The sequence below is a fragment of the Neovison vison genome, chromosome 9 (assembly GCF_020171115.1).
Source record: "Neovison vison isolate M4711 chromosome 9, ASM_NN_V1, whole genome shotgun sequence".
Classification (NCBI taxonomy): Eukaryota; Metazoa; Chordata; class Mammalia; order Carnivora; family Mustelidae; genus Neogale; species Neogale vison.
The window spans coordinates 51270001-51284404 of NC_058099.1; the positions used below are offsets into that span (position 1 = coordinate 51270001).

The following is a 14404-nucleotide window of genomic DNA, read 5'->3' on the forward strand; positions in this document are numbered from 1 at the left end:
AAATAAATATATATATCAAATGGTCTCCTGTGTATCACCAGACCACATAGGTCTCTAGTCATGGTAATGATGGTACTTATTAACCGTAAGCCTCCGAGGACAAGGACTATACCTTGTATAACTTCGTACCCATTGTGTCTGATACCACAGAGTCTAAAATAAACATTTGAAGGATTAAAAAAAAAAACAAAAAACCTCACTACCAACAAAAAAAAAGGTACAACTCCTATGTTAGACTATTAGGGAGTCAAAAATGTTTTTAAACATTTAATCCTGTTATAATGAAATGGTAATTGTACAAGCAGTTTACAAATTTATATACTGTACATTTCCAATGACAGATATATATTCTTCATTTTCTTTTTATATCCATACACACACACACACACACACACACAGCCACATGTAAGGCTCAAGAATGTAAGCGCACTTGGGGGCTAATATCAGGCCTCCTCCTCAGGTCTTCTTCCACCATCATTTGGACTGAAAGAGAGACCAAGCACTGGGGCTAAGATCTAGTTTCCTTATATGCCCTCACATCCATCTATAGATGTCTAGAAGAAATCACTGTCAGAGACCTCTCTACCCCCCATGTTCAACCTGCCACCACTACCTGCCTTAAAGTCACTGGAACTAACCTCATTATGATTATTATGATTATTTTTTATGACTTTTTATTAAGATTTATGTGGGTCACCATAAGAGCCCTAAATCCTGTATCAATTTTTATGAAATCATCATACTCTCATGCTAGTTATGAATTATTTTTAAAAAGAAAAGACAGAAACCCCAAAAATGAGCTAATAAAAAGCTTGCAGATTTATAATCAAACTGCCCAGGAAGTCTTAAAAAAAATCTATCATATAGCTGGAGTTTATTGCCTTGTTTCTATTCTCTATGTCACCTTTTACAATTAGACATGGTTTGAACTTCTCATGCTCTCTTCCATCCCACTTAACTCTTTCATGTTTCCCATTATGCTGTGTCTCTGCACTCCATCCCGAGCAGCTTTATAGTCCAATTTTCTGATTCTCTCTTTAGCTCAATAACTCATTGTATGGGACTGGTCTTATTAGCAAAACCAGATACAAACAGTATAAAAATTGTGTAACAGACAGTTTCCTTCATAACTAGAGATTCAAAAAAGTATCAGTAAAATGATACTTTATAAATTAGTTTATAAAGAATTAGAAATACCTCAGGCATCAAAAGATTAAAACATTTGATAAAATGTATCACCATTTCTGTATGATATTCATCGGGCTCCTTAAACTGATAAAAGGGCATCTATAAGAAACTTAGGGCCAACTTCCTTATCCAAGGTGAAATACTCCCTTTGAAATTAAGAACAAGACAAGGACACTCACTATTACCACTTCTATTCAACTTTTCTATGGTAAAATGTATAAACACTGGTATAACATATTGGGATTTTTGTTTCCTGTGTTGAGGATGAGGAGAACTGTTGGTGGGAATACAAACTGGTGCAGCCACTCTGGAAAACAGTATGGAGGTTCCTCAAAAAGTTAAAAATAGAACAACCCTATGAGCCTGTAATTGCCTACTGGGTACCCAAAGAAGATAAATATACATATTTGAAGGGGTACACATACCCCAGTGTTTACTACAGTATTATCAGTAAGAGCCAAACTAAGGAAAGAGCTCAAGTATCCATCAACTGATAAATGGATAAAGAAGATGTGGTACCCACACACAAGAATATTACTCAGTCATCAAATATCAAAAAGAATGAAATCCTGCCCTTTACAATGACCTGGATGTTAGACTGTATTATGCTAAGCTAAATGAGTCAGTAAGAGAAAATCAAATACCACATGATTTCACCCATATGTGGAATTTCGGAAACAAAACAGGTGAACGTAAGGGGGCGGGGGGGAGAAAGGGAAGCAATCCGTAAGAGACTCTTAATGATCGAGAACAAACTTAGGGTTGGTGGAGGGAGGTGAGTGGGGATAGGATACATGGACAATGGATATTAAGGAGGTACTTATTATGAGTGCTAGGTGTCATATGTAAGTGATGAATCACTAAATTCTACTCCTGAAACCAAGGTTACACTATATGTTAATTAACAAGAACTTATTTTTTTTTAGTTTACTAGTTCATTTTATTTTTTTATTTAAATTCAATTAAATTCAATATAATGTATTATCAGTTTCAGATGTAAAGTTCAGTGATTAATTAGTCTTATATAATACCCAGTGCTTATTATATCACATACCCTCCTTAATGTCCAGCACCCACTTACCCCATCCCTCACACCCTCCCCTCCAGCAACCCTCAGTTTGTTTCCTATAATTAAGAGTCTCCTGTGGTTTATCTCCCTCTCTGATTTCATCTTGTTTTATTTTTCCCTGTCTTCCCCTATGATCCTCTGTTTTGTTTCTTAAATTTCACATATGAGATCATATGATGATTGTCTTTCTCTGATTGACTTATTTTGTTTAGCAAAATATCCTCTAGTTCCACCCACATCATTGCAAAGGGCAAGATTTTATTTTTTGATGGCTGAGTAGTATTCATATATATATATATATATATATATATATATATATAAAACATATTCTTTATCTATTCATCTGTTGATGGGCATCTAGGCTCTTTCCATAGTTTGCCTATTGTGGAGTTGCCCCTTTGGATCACTACATTTGTATCTTTGGGGTAAACAGGTAGTAGTGCAATTGCTGGAAACTATATTTCCATTTGTATTTGTAACTTTTTGAGGAACCTCCATACTGTTTCCCAGAGTGGCTGCACCCATTTGTATTCCCACCCACAGTGTAAAAGGATTCCCCTTTCTCCACATCCTCATCAACATTTCTTGTTTCCTGACTTGTTAATTTTAGCCATTCTGATTGGGTTGAGGTGATATCTCATTGTGGTTTTGATATGTATTTCCCTGATGACGAGTGATGCTGAGCATTTTTTCATGTGCCTGTTGGCCATTTGTATGTCTTCTTTACATTTTTTTTTAAAAGATTTTATTTATTTGTTTGTCAGAGAGACAGGAACAGCGAGAGAGGGAACACAAGCAGGGGAGTGAGAGAGGGAGAAGCAGGCTTCCTGCGGAGCAAGCAGCCCGATGTGGGGCTCGATCCCAGGATGCTGGAACCATGACCTGAGCCGAAGGCAGACGTTCAACGACTGAGCCACCCAGGAGCCCCTGTATGTCTTCTTTAGAGAAATGTCTGTTCATGTCTTCTGCCCATTACTTGATTAAGAACTAAAATTTAAATAAAAATTTGGGAAAAAATTGGGATTTTTAAGGAAAAAATAAAACTGGGAGACTACACAGAAAACCTAGAGGAATCTATAAAACACATTAGAATTAATAAGGGATTAAGAGGGTGGCTGGATATAAGATAAACATTTAAAAATTGATTGCATTGCTATACACAAGAGAAAAATCTAAAAAAAAAATAGCGGGGCACCTGTGTGGCTCAGTGGGTTGGGCCGCTGCCTTCGGCTCAGGTCATGGTCTCAGGGTCCTGGGATCGAGTCCCGCATCGGGCTCTCTGCTTGGCAGGGAGCCTGCTTCCTCCTCTCTCTCTCTCTGCCTGCCTCTCTGCCTACTTGTGATCTCTGTCAAATAAATAAATAAAATCTTTAAAAAAAAATTTAAAAAAAATTTTTAAAAAAGTAGCTAAAATAGCAACAAAAACACAAGCTACTCAGAATCTAATAAGAGACAGTAGCTATCACATATCTAATAAAGAGACATAAAACCTCTATGAATAAAACAACAAAACATTTTAAAAATGCATTAAAGAAGACCTCAACTGAAGTATATATACAGCATACTTAGGGGTAAAAAGATATAAAATACTAAAAATGTCATTTTTTCTCGAACTAATCCTCATAAGGTTTTTTAGGGAACATGATAGCTGATTATGACATTACACTGAAGAGCAAAGGATCAAGAATATTCAAAGCACAGCTGAAGAACAATAAATTAAAGAGATCTATCATATCAGATAATAAAACTCATCATAAAGCTATAGTAAGAAATACAGTGTTTTTATTTCAGAGATCACAACAGAATACAGAGCCTAAATCAGACCCACTTATATATGAACCCATATATCCATGAAATAAAAAATGTCAGAGGAGGGGGGCCTGTGTGGCTCAGTCAGTTAGGTGTCTGATTCTTGATTTCAGCTCAGGTCATGATACCAGGGTTGTGAGACTGAAACCTGCATTGGGCTCTGCACTGGGCATGGAGCCTGCTTAAGATTCTCTTTTAAGATCTCTTTTTTAAGATTCTCTTAAGATTCTCTGTCCCTCTCCCCTACCCACCCACCCCCCCAAAAGGTAGGGGGGAAGAGGAAGCGATACAGATCACTGAGAAAAGGAATGATTATTAGCACAATAAATAGTGCTGAAGCAAGCAGATACCCAGATTTAAAAAAAACTAACTAAATTGAATATTCTTTACAATAAACAAAAATCAATTCCACATAAAGACTTATATGTAGAAGTCAGAACTATAACACTTTAGACAAACATATAGGAAAATATCTTCTGAATTCAGGATAAGGTAGGATTTCTTAAACAAGAAACAATAAACACACACACAAAAAAGAAACAATAAGCACAAAGTTTAAGAGAAAATGATGAGAAATTCAACTATAATAAAATTAATAACTATTTTTCAAAAGACACTACAGAATAGGTGAAAAGACAAGCTGCAAGCAAGAAGATATTTGCAACAATTATAACTGAAAGCTTAGACTGTTCACTGATCTCTAAACTCCACTTCCTCTTTTTGGAAATGGACACATATTTCTCAATATTTGGGAGTTCATATTTCCCAGTCTTCTTTGCAACTCTTCAACAAACAATGCTGGCAGAAGTAGTATGTACCACTTTGAAGCCTTATTCATAAATACTTCCTAAATATGATTCTCTAGACCGTTTTTCCTTTCTTGTTGGGTGGAGTAGACATGATTCCAGGACAACTTTGATAGCCATGTTGAAAGTTAACAGATCCAAAAGATGAAAGGAGACTAGATCTCTAAATCACTTTTTAGAAGCTGAAAATCCAAGTAATACCCACACTGGTTTGTAACATAAATAAGCAATAAATTATAAACCTCAGAGATTTGGGGTTTATGTAATACGGAAGCTCACATTATGGTCAATAATAATACAGCCAACAAAAGATTAGTATCTAAAACAAGGAACTTCAACAAAACAACAAGCATTCTAATAGAAAGAGGAGCAAAAGACACAAATGGATATTTCATGTAACATAAACGTAAGATGCTCAAGCTCATTAAACACCAAAGAAATACTAACTGATGGATTCCTGTCTCACGTTGAGGTCTTTTATCCATTTTGAGTTTATCTTTGTGTACGGTGTAAGAGTATGGTCGAGTTTCATTCTTCTACAGCAACTTCTTTCAAGATATGTCTCCAAAGGCAAAGCAAACAAAAGCGAAAATAAACTTTTGGACTTCATCAAAATCAAAAGTTTCTGCACAGCAAAAGAAACAGTCAAAAAAACAAAGAGGCAACCCACGGAATGGGAGAAGATATTTGCAAATGACAGTACAGACAAAAGGTTGATATCCGGGTCTATGATGAACTCCTCAAACTCAACACACACAAAACAGGCAATCATATCAAAAAATGGGCAAAAGATATGAACAGAGACTTCTCCAATGAAGACATGCAAATGGCTATCAGACACATGAAAAAATGTTCATCATCACTAGCCCTCAGGGAGATTCAAATTCAAACCACATTGAGGTATCACCTTATACAAGTTAGAATGGCCAAAATTAACAAGACAGGAAAAAACATGTGTTGGAGGGGATGTGGAGAAAGGGGAACCTTCTTACACTGTTGGTGGGAATGCAGGTTGGTGCAGGCTCTTTGGAGAACAGTGTGGAGATTCCTCAAGAAATTAAAAATAGAACTTCCCTATGACCCTGCAATTGCACTACTGGGCATTTACCCCAAAGATACAGATGTAGTGAAAAGAAGGGCCATCTGTACCCCAATGTTTATAGCAGCAATGGCCATGGTCGCCAAACTATGGAAAGAACCAAGATGCCCTTCAACGGACGAATGGATAAGGAAAATGTGGTCCATATACACTGTGGAGTATTATGCCTCCATCAGAAAGGATGAATACCCAACTTTTGTAGCAACATGGACGGGACTGGAAGAGATTATGCTGAGTGAAATAAGTCAAGCAGAGAGAGTCAATTATCATATGGTTTCACTTATTTGTGGAGCATAACAAATAGCATGGAGGACATGGGGAGTTAGAGAGGAGAAGGGAGTTGGGGGAAATTGGAAGGGGAGGTGAATCATGAGAGACTATGGACTCTGAAAAACAATCTGAGGGGTTTGAAGTGACGGAGGGGGTGGGAGGTCAGGGTACCAGCTGGTGGGTATTATAGAGGTATATACAGATTGCATGGAGCACTGGGTGTGGTGAAAAAATAATGAATACTGTTATGCTGAAAATAAATAAATTTAATTAAAAAAAAGAAATACTAACAAACTAGAATGAAATACTATCTTATCCCTTTTAAGAATGTAAAAAGAAAAAAAAAAGATACAAGAAACCAAATGAAAAAAAAAAAAAGAATGTAAAAAGAAGTCTATCATATGAGACAGCCACTTTGGCAAGCAATTTGGTATTTTTTTGTAATCCTGAACATTTGCATACTGACAACAGGCTATTTCACCCTTAGCAATGTATCCTAGAAAAAATCTTGCATATGGGGTTATGGACACATGTACTACAAAGTTCACTGAAGAAGTGTAAAAATTCCTAGAGCTAAAATATATATTTAAAAAAAATTCATTGACAAAAAGAGTTGATAAATAAATTGTAGCCTATTTATTAAACTGTTCCATAGAAGGGGAAACAAAGTACAGCTATACTCAATAGCAGTGAGTTATCTTACAAAAATAAAATTTAAAGAAAAAAACCTAATTGTGGAGAATATACAAAGAGGATGATTTTTTTCTTTCAAGAGACAGCAAGCACATGTGAGTGGTTGTGGGAAAGGAGGGAGGGGGGGGCAGAGGGAGAGGGAGAGAGTGAGAATCCTAAGCAGAATCCACGCTCAGCACAGATCCTGACAACATGTTCAATCTCAGGACCCTGAGAGCATAAGCTGAGCCAAAATCAAGAGTTGAACACTTAACCAATTGAATCACTCAGGTGCCCCAGAGGTTGATATTTTTAAGGTTTAAATAAAGGTAATACCAAATGATATATTATTTTAGAAAACAGTTTTAATAGGCAGGAATTAATTTTAAAAATTAAGGTTATAAAATAAAAATTGATATCTAAGAAAGTCATTATCTTTAGGGAAAATAAGTGAAATGGGATCAAAGGAGAGCACATAGGTAGGATCAAGAGTATTTGTTGACAGCTTCTGGTGGGTACACAGACAACACTTTTTTTTTTTTTGAGGTGGATGTCAAATATTTAGTGATAAAAATTTTTGAAAAAAAGAAGAACATAAGAGAAAACAACATACAGAAAAACAATTTTCTGCCACTTAGGAAAGAAAGGAATAGACTATCAGTGAAACAAAATAAAAATAAATAAGCCTGTGGTTAAAATCACAACTCCAGTCTTGTGGTCTGCTGTTAACCACATGAAGTGACTCTCATTCACAGGTAAACAGAATAAATGTAAGGCTTAGGTCCCTCTGCTGTCCTCTACTGCAAGTTATTTCTCCAAGGCAAGAAACAGTACTTTGGCATGAGAAAGATAAACAAGCAAGTAAGATAAGAACAGGCAGTCATTCAGAATTCAGCTAGTTAAGAGCAAAGTGCTAAGAAATCAAAGGTCACAGGTTTCAATCCCATATGAACCAATTAGCTTTGCCCTTTTCTAGGCAAACACTGTCAGTTGACTCACTGATAATTCTGATTATAAGTGATCTCAGGTAGAAGAGAAGATAAATCACCACCAATATAGGAAAAAAATTTCAAATTTACTAACATGACATAAAAAGTGTTTTTTCTATATAATGATATTAAGACCTAACTAATAATAACCTGATTATTACTCCATATGCCCACCAGCATTGCCTCATGTAATCTTCATAAAACTCCTATGAGGTAGGTACTATTATGATACCCATTTCACAAACGATAAAACTGAGGCTTAGAGAAATTAAGTAATTTGTGCAAGGTGACAAAGATAAGGGATCTAGAATTTAGGTAATCTATTACTCTAAATGTAACCCTCAAAAGTCATGCACAAAAAAGTCCCACCATAAAAGCATTTGAAAAAGGTAAATAGGATAGGAAAAATGGAAGAATAAAATATTCCTAACATTTCCCCTCAACTTGCCCACTTAGGCTCTTATTAATCAAAGGGTGATCCCTGAACAGCTATCACAGCATCATCTGGGAATGTGAAATAAATGTAGAATCTTAGGCCTTAGTCTACACCTACTGAATCAGAATCTATTTTAACAACCACTTACACCAAGTGACTTGGATGTATATTAAAATCTGAGAAGCACTTACCTAGACTATTCTCAGTATCCAGGACATACCACACACTCTCACCTCAGGGCCTATGATAATTTGCTTCCACCACGGTAGAAACTCCTAAATAATTTTCAAACTGACATGCAGTCCACTTTCTCTGTGAAAGCACTGACAACCTTCTTCCTCTCTATACAAGGCTCCCATAAAGCTTCTTTCCACAAAGTTCATATTATGCTCATACTTCCCTTATAGCCCAGTTTATAATAATTATTTTCTTGTCTGCATAGCTATCTATAAAATTCATAAAAGCAGACTTTCTTATTCATCTTTGTATTCTTTCATTTTAAACCTGGCACCTGGAATAGAGAAGGATTTTAATAAATATTGATTATATCACGGAATAATACATGAATGAATAATGAATGGATGGATGGAAGAATGGCTGAATGAAAAGATCACTTTAGGGATGCCTGGGTGGCTCAGTAGGCTAAATGTCTGACTCTTGATTTCAGCTCAGGTCATAATAACAAGGTTGGAAGACCTAGTACTGAGTCTGCTTGAGGTTCTCTCTCTTTCCCTCTGCCTCACCCCCATCCCACCCCCCAAGCACTCTCTCTATAAAATAAATAAAATCTTTAAAAAAAAGATGAGTCTGTCAGACTAAATTCTAAAGAAGGGTTATAAAGATTATGTTACTAATTGGTGGAAATCCCAAGTCACCCACTGTTCTCCATTCCTATTACTAACACCCTGATTCAGAGCTTCCACTTCTCTCTGTATAGCTTCAGTGTCCTCATTCCTGTTATGAGAAATGCTAGAATATTTCTTGCCTCAGAATATGGCAAATCTATTTGTCTACTTGTAAGGCCTGGAAATCCTGGATTCATTTTTAATTTCTTTTTTCTTCCTAAATTTCACCTCTATGCCATCTTCAAATCTTGTGGATGCTACTTTTGAATTATTTTTGAAATCAAAGTATGTCTCACTACCTAATCTAAGTACTCCCTGAGTTTCATCTTTACCCTTACAATTTCCTCTTGAATTTGTTTCCCAGTTCCCATCCTTGCCTTCCTGTAGTCTCCTTTCTGTACTGCAGCCAGGGTGAGCCTTTTAAAACTGAAGCTAGATCTTACCAATCTTTTGACTGAAAACTCCAATAGGTTCCATGTTGCATTTCTATTCAAAACACACCAATTGGATTTCCATCTCACTCAGTGTAAAATTGGTTTCCTTATGTGGCCTAACAAGGCCCTAGGAGACGTGAGCCCACCTCTCCTCTTACTCCTCTGAGATCATCTCTGACTCCTCTCCCCAGAGCTCTCTCAGATCTACCCACACTAGAGGAATGCTTACTACAGAAGGGAAATACAGAATTGCAAAGAAGGAAGAACACTCAGGTGAATAAAAATTCTATATGAATACTGATTCTTTTTTTTTTTAAAGATTTTATTTATTTATTTGACAGAGAGAGATCACAGGTAGGTAGAGAGGCTGGCAGAGAGAGAGAGAGGGAGGCAGGCTCCCCACCGAGCAGAGAGCCCGATGTGGGACTCGATCCCAGGACCCTGAGACCATGACCCGAGCCGAAGGCAGAGGCCCAACCCACTGAGCCACCCAGGTGCCCCATGAATACTGATTCTTTAATGACAGTAATAATAATGTCTTAGAGGGTAAAAATGCATGTAAGATCAAAATATAAGACAAAGATAGGAAAAACAAGTGAAAAAATATAGGAGAATGTATTAAGTTCCTTGCATTGCATGAAGTGATTACAAGTAAATTAAAACTCACTCTAAAAAGTTAAAAGACTAGAAAAGAATTCCACTTAACAATAATGGCTGAGCTGATTCCATCAGATTAAGTCTCCTGCCTACAACTATTAAAACTCTTGAGAAAAATATAAAAATAACTACCTGAAGGTAACAGAGAATAATCAAACCCAGGAAGAATCTGAACGAGAATTAATACTTGGAAAACAGAACAACACTGAGTGACCTTCCCCTTTTTATGAATTTTGACCTGAAGGAAGACCACAACAGATAGTACATGTGAAGGCTAAAATTCTAGTAGAAACGTCCAGAGAAAGTTCAGACCTGCCACTGTAGCCAGAAAGAGGAAATTCTAGAAAAGAGAGAACCAAAACTATGGCTGTTTGCTCTTCAAGTACTAGGCAAGACCTCTAAACAACCCAGATAAGGTTAAAAGAACATAAGAGCAATTTAATTGTACCCACCTGAAGGAAAACAGGGCTTAGAGTTTAAGTCTAACCTAGTTACATTCTGATTAAAAACAAAACAAAAAAACTTCAACACTTACATAAGTAGTACAGCAGAAACTAGAGTATCTAAACATACCACTCACAATATACACTACACAATCCTAAATTATTAGGCTCAGAGAAAACATCAGTATATGACCCATATTTAAAAGCAAAGGAAAACCACTAGTCCATAACCCAAGAAGTTCCAAAATATGGAACTAAAATATAATGATTTTAAAGGATCTGTTTTAACTATCATAATAAGAACCTAAAGAAAAATGTTTGTAAGATATGAAAAATTAGGAAAACCCCACAGATATATACCTAATATAAAAATGAAACAAATGGAAATTCTAATACTGAAACATACAATATTTAAAGAATAATTCACAGAAAAGACTTAAAAAGCAAATTGGGGATAACAGAAATGTTATTAATTGAACATAAATTAACAGAAGTTAGCTAATCTGAAGATACATAGATTTTAAAAAATGAAGAGAGACTTGCTGGTCTAGGGGACAACACTAAAAAGTCTGACACAAGTAAAACAGGAATCTCAAATGCAGAAAAGATGATTGAGAAAAATAACTGAGGAAATCATGCAACACTTCCCCCTAATTTGGTCTAATAAATAAATAGATACACACACATTTTTAAATTTTTTAAACAAAAATCAAGAAACCCAGAAAAACTGCAAGAAGGCTGATTACAATGAAAATCCTACTTGGAAACATCATAGTTAAGATATGTTTTAAAAGACGCTAGACAAAAGTGGTACATCACATTTAAGTAAATAATGAAACAAATTCTTTCTGACAGCTGAGTCTAGAAGACAGAAAACTGAAATTTTTAAATTGCTCTTAAAAATATATAAGCGGCCAACCCAAAAGAAAGAAAGAGGGACAGAGGAACAAAAACAGGATTAATTTTTTAAAAATGATAAAACAGCACACCAAACTCAACCATGTTATTATATTAATTCTAAATGGATTAACACTGCAGTGAAAAGGAAGAAATTGTCAGAATGAACAAAAAATATAGGACCCAACTATGTACACTTTAACATAAAGACACCCATAGATGGAAATTAACAGGATGGGAAAAGGTATACCATGTAAAATGTAACCATCAAAGAGTTAGATAGACTCCAGTAATGTAAAATTGGGTTTCAAGCAGACAAAATATTACTATAATTAAAACTAACAATTTATAATGACAAAAGGTTCATTTAATCAGAAAGACCTATCAGAGGGACATTCTCTCTCAGCAAATGACAGAAAAAGTGATAAAAATCTTAAATACAAAAATCATTAAAGACAGAAGATCTGAACACTATCAAATACAACGACATAATTAATATTGATATTTAACAGTCCAACCAAAAGCTACAGAATACAAATTATCTTCAAATACACATAAACCATATGCTGATGATACAACAAGTCTCAATAAATTTCAAATACAGTAATCATAGAGAGTACTATCTCTGACCACAACAGAGGTATATTAGAAGTAAATAGCAGTAACATATACAAATTGTCCCTGACTTACAATGGGTTCTGTGTAAGATTTTTTGGCTTGACTGATATCATTATCAGTACACAGAACATTCTTGAGAAAGAATAAAGTGACTTACCCTATCATTTCAAGAGTTACTATAAAGTGACATATATGAATAGATATTTTTCTGGACTCCATTCTGTTCTACTGATTATTTTGTCAATCATTATGCCAACAGCACACTACCTCAATTTTTTTTAGCTTCATAAATATGTTTGAAAATCAGGTAGTGTAAGTCCTCCAACTTTTTAATGAAATTTGATTTCGCTCTTCTAGGTCACTGGCCTCTGACCATTCCCTGTAAAATCTTAGAATTGACTTACTATCATCTTAAAGATACACTGTATACACTCAATACCTCTTAATGAAAAAACTTTAATCAAACTATGAAGAGATGGGAATAAAGGATATTTTACCTTTAATGTGATAAAGGATATTTACCAAGAAACCCATAGCACACATGTTGTTTAAAAGTGAAACATTGTCAGGTTCAAAAATAAGCAAAGTCAAATGGTAGTTACCTTTATGGAAGTAGCTTGCAATGAACCTCAAAGAGGTTTATTAGAAACTGGTAATATTGTATATCTTGATCTGAGTGGTATTTGCAGGGATGTGTTCACTTTGTGAAATGTCACAGAGTTACACATGTATGGTTAGTAAACTTTATTATTTGTATGTTATATTTCAGTAAGACTGTTCATGAAAAATTTCAAGTGCTTTTTCATGAAACTTTATAGATTAACCTTAAAGTAACATTTTCACTGGAAATAACCCAAAAAACTGGAAATAACCCAAACACTTATCTACAAGTGAACATACAAGTAGATATGATATAATCACATAAAACAGAATATTGTAGATCAGCAAAAATTTTTAAAAAGCTATAGCAAATAACATAAGTGATTCTTAATAACATGATGAGAAGTCAAAATTGCCAAGCCACACTTTAAGATAGTGGCAGAATTGGGACTAAAAGATATTAAGTATTGGGGCGCCTGAGTGGCTCGGTGGGTTAAAACCTCTGCCTTGGGCTCAGGTCATGATCCCAGGGTCTTGGGATCGAGCCCCGCATCAGGCTCTCTGCTCGACGGGGAGCCTGCTTCCTCCTCTCTCTCTCTGCCTGCCTCTCTGCCTACTTGTGATCTCTGTCTGTCAAATAAATAAATAAAATCTTTTTAAAAATAAATAAATAAAAGGTATTAAGTATCATGTATCAGGCATTATGGCAACTACTTTATAAGACTTCCTATTATATATTCTTTCCATTCCACTACCTCATTCAGTTTTAAGTCTCAAAATGAGCATGAGCTATTCATTTGCTGTTAGTATATTTCAGTCAGTGCTTCATCATAATAACTATGCCAGTTATACCCTGTATTTCTATGTGCATTTCTATATGAATCTGTATTATATATAATATTCATTTCTACAAAGTATAAGAAAATAGCACAATATGAAACAATCTGCCAAATATTATATTCCACTATACTAATTAAGCTTTTTTTAGTCAATTGTAGGAGACAATTTAATATGATATTGCTTGGGTAACATTTTTAGAAAATGTCTCTCACCTGTTCCAAGTGCTCTGAATCACTGTCTTGCGGTAAAGGATAGGGTGCTCCTTGTGATTCCTGAAGCTTTTCTTTTAATTTAATGTTTTCTTGTTCTTTTTGAAACAGCTGATCCTGAAGACTAACAACACTCTGCCGGAGCATAGCTTCACTTGATTTTGTGGTTTCAAAGCAAATATGTAATTCATTGTAAAGCTGTTTCAAAAAATATATCCACATTTATTAATAATCAATTAGTAGTCATGTCTGTATAAATATGCATAAACACATATACATATCTATAAAGACGATATATGACATACTACTTTCCCTGAAGTGATTTTAATACTCTATAGAGGAAACAAGCTATAAACAGATGAAAAACTAAATAATATAATCCAATAGCAACATAAAACTACAACTGACATTAAAAAGGCAGTATTACTGGCTAGTACAATATAGGAAAAGTGTGCTAAACTCCTAAGAAGAATGAAAACACTTTAAGCTAATTATATGTTCAACTTAGAGTACTTTATGTAAA

At 35.1% G+C, this 14404-nt stretch overlaps 1 protein-coding gene across 5 annotated transcripts in view; it reads right to left on the reverse strand.

Moving 5' to 3' along the window:
• CNTLN (centlein) overlaps positions 1-14404 on the reverse strand; it is a 291584-nt gene that overhangs the window by 148803 nt on the left and 128377 nt on the right. For 4 of the 5 annotated variants that reach the window (XM_044265615.1, XM_044265613.1, XM_044265614.1 and 1 more), the window contains exon 8: positions 13885-14079. The exons of the other annotated variant lie outside the window; for it this stretch is intronic. In XM_044265615.1, the coding sequence (XP_044121550.1) occupies positions 13885-14079 (195 nt within the window). The remainder of the gene's footprint in view (positions 1-13884; positions 14080-14404) is intronic. 5 annotated transcript variants of the gene reach the window in all.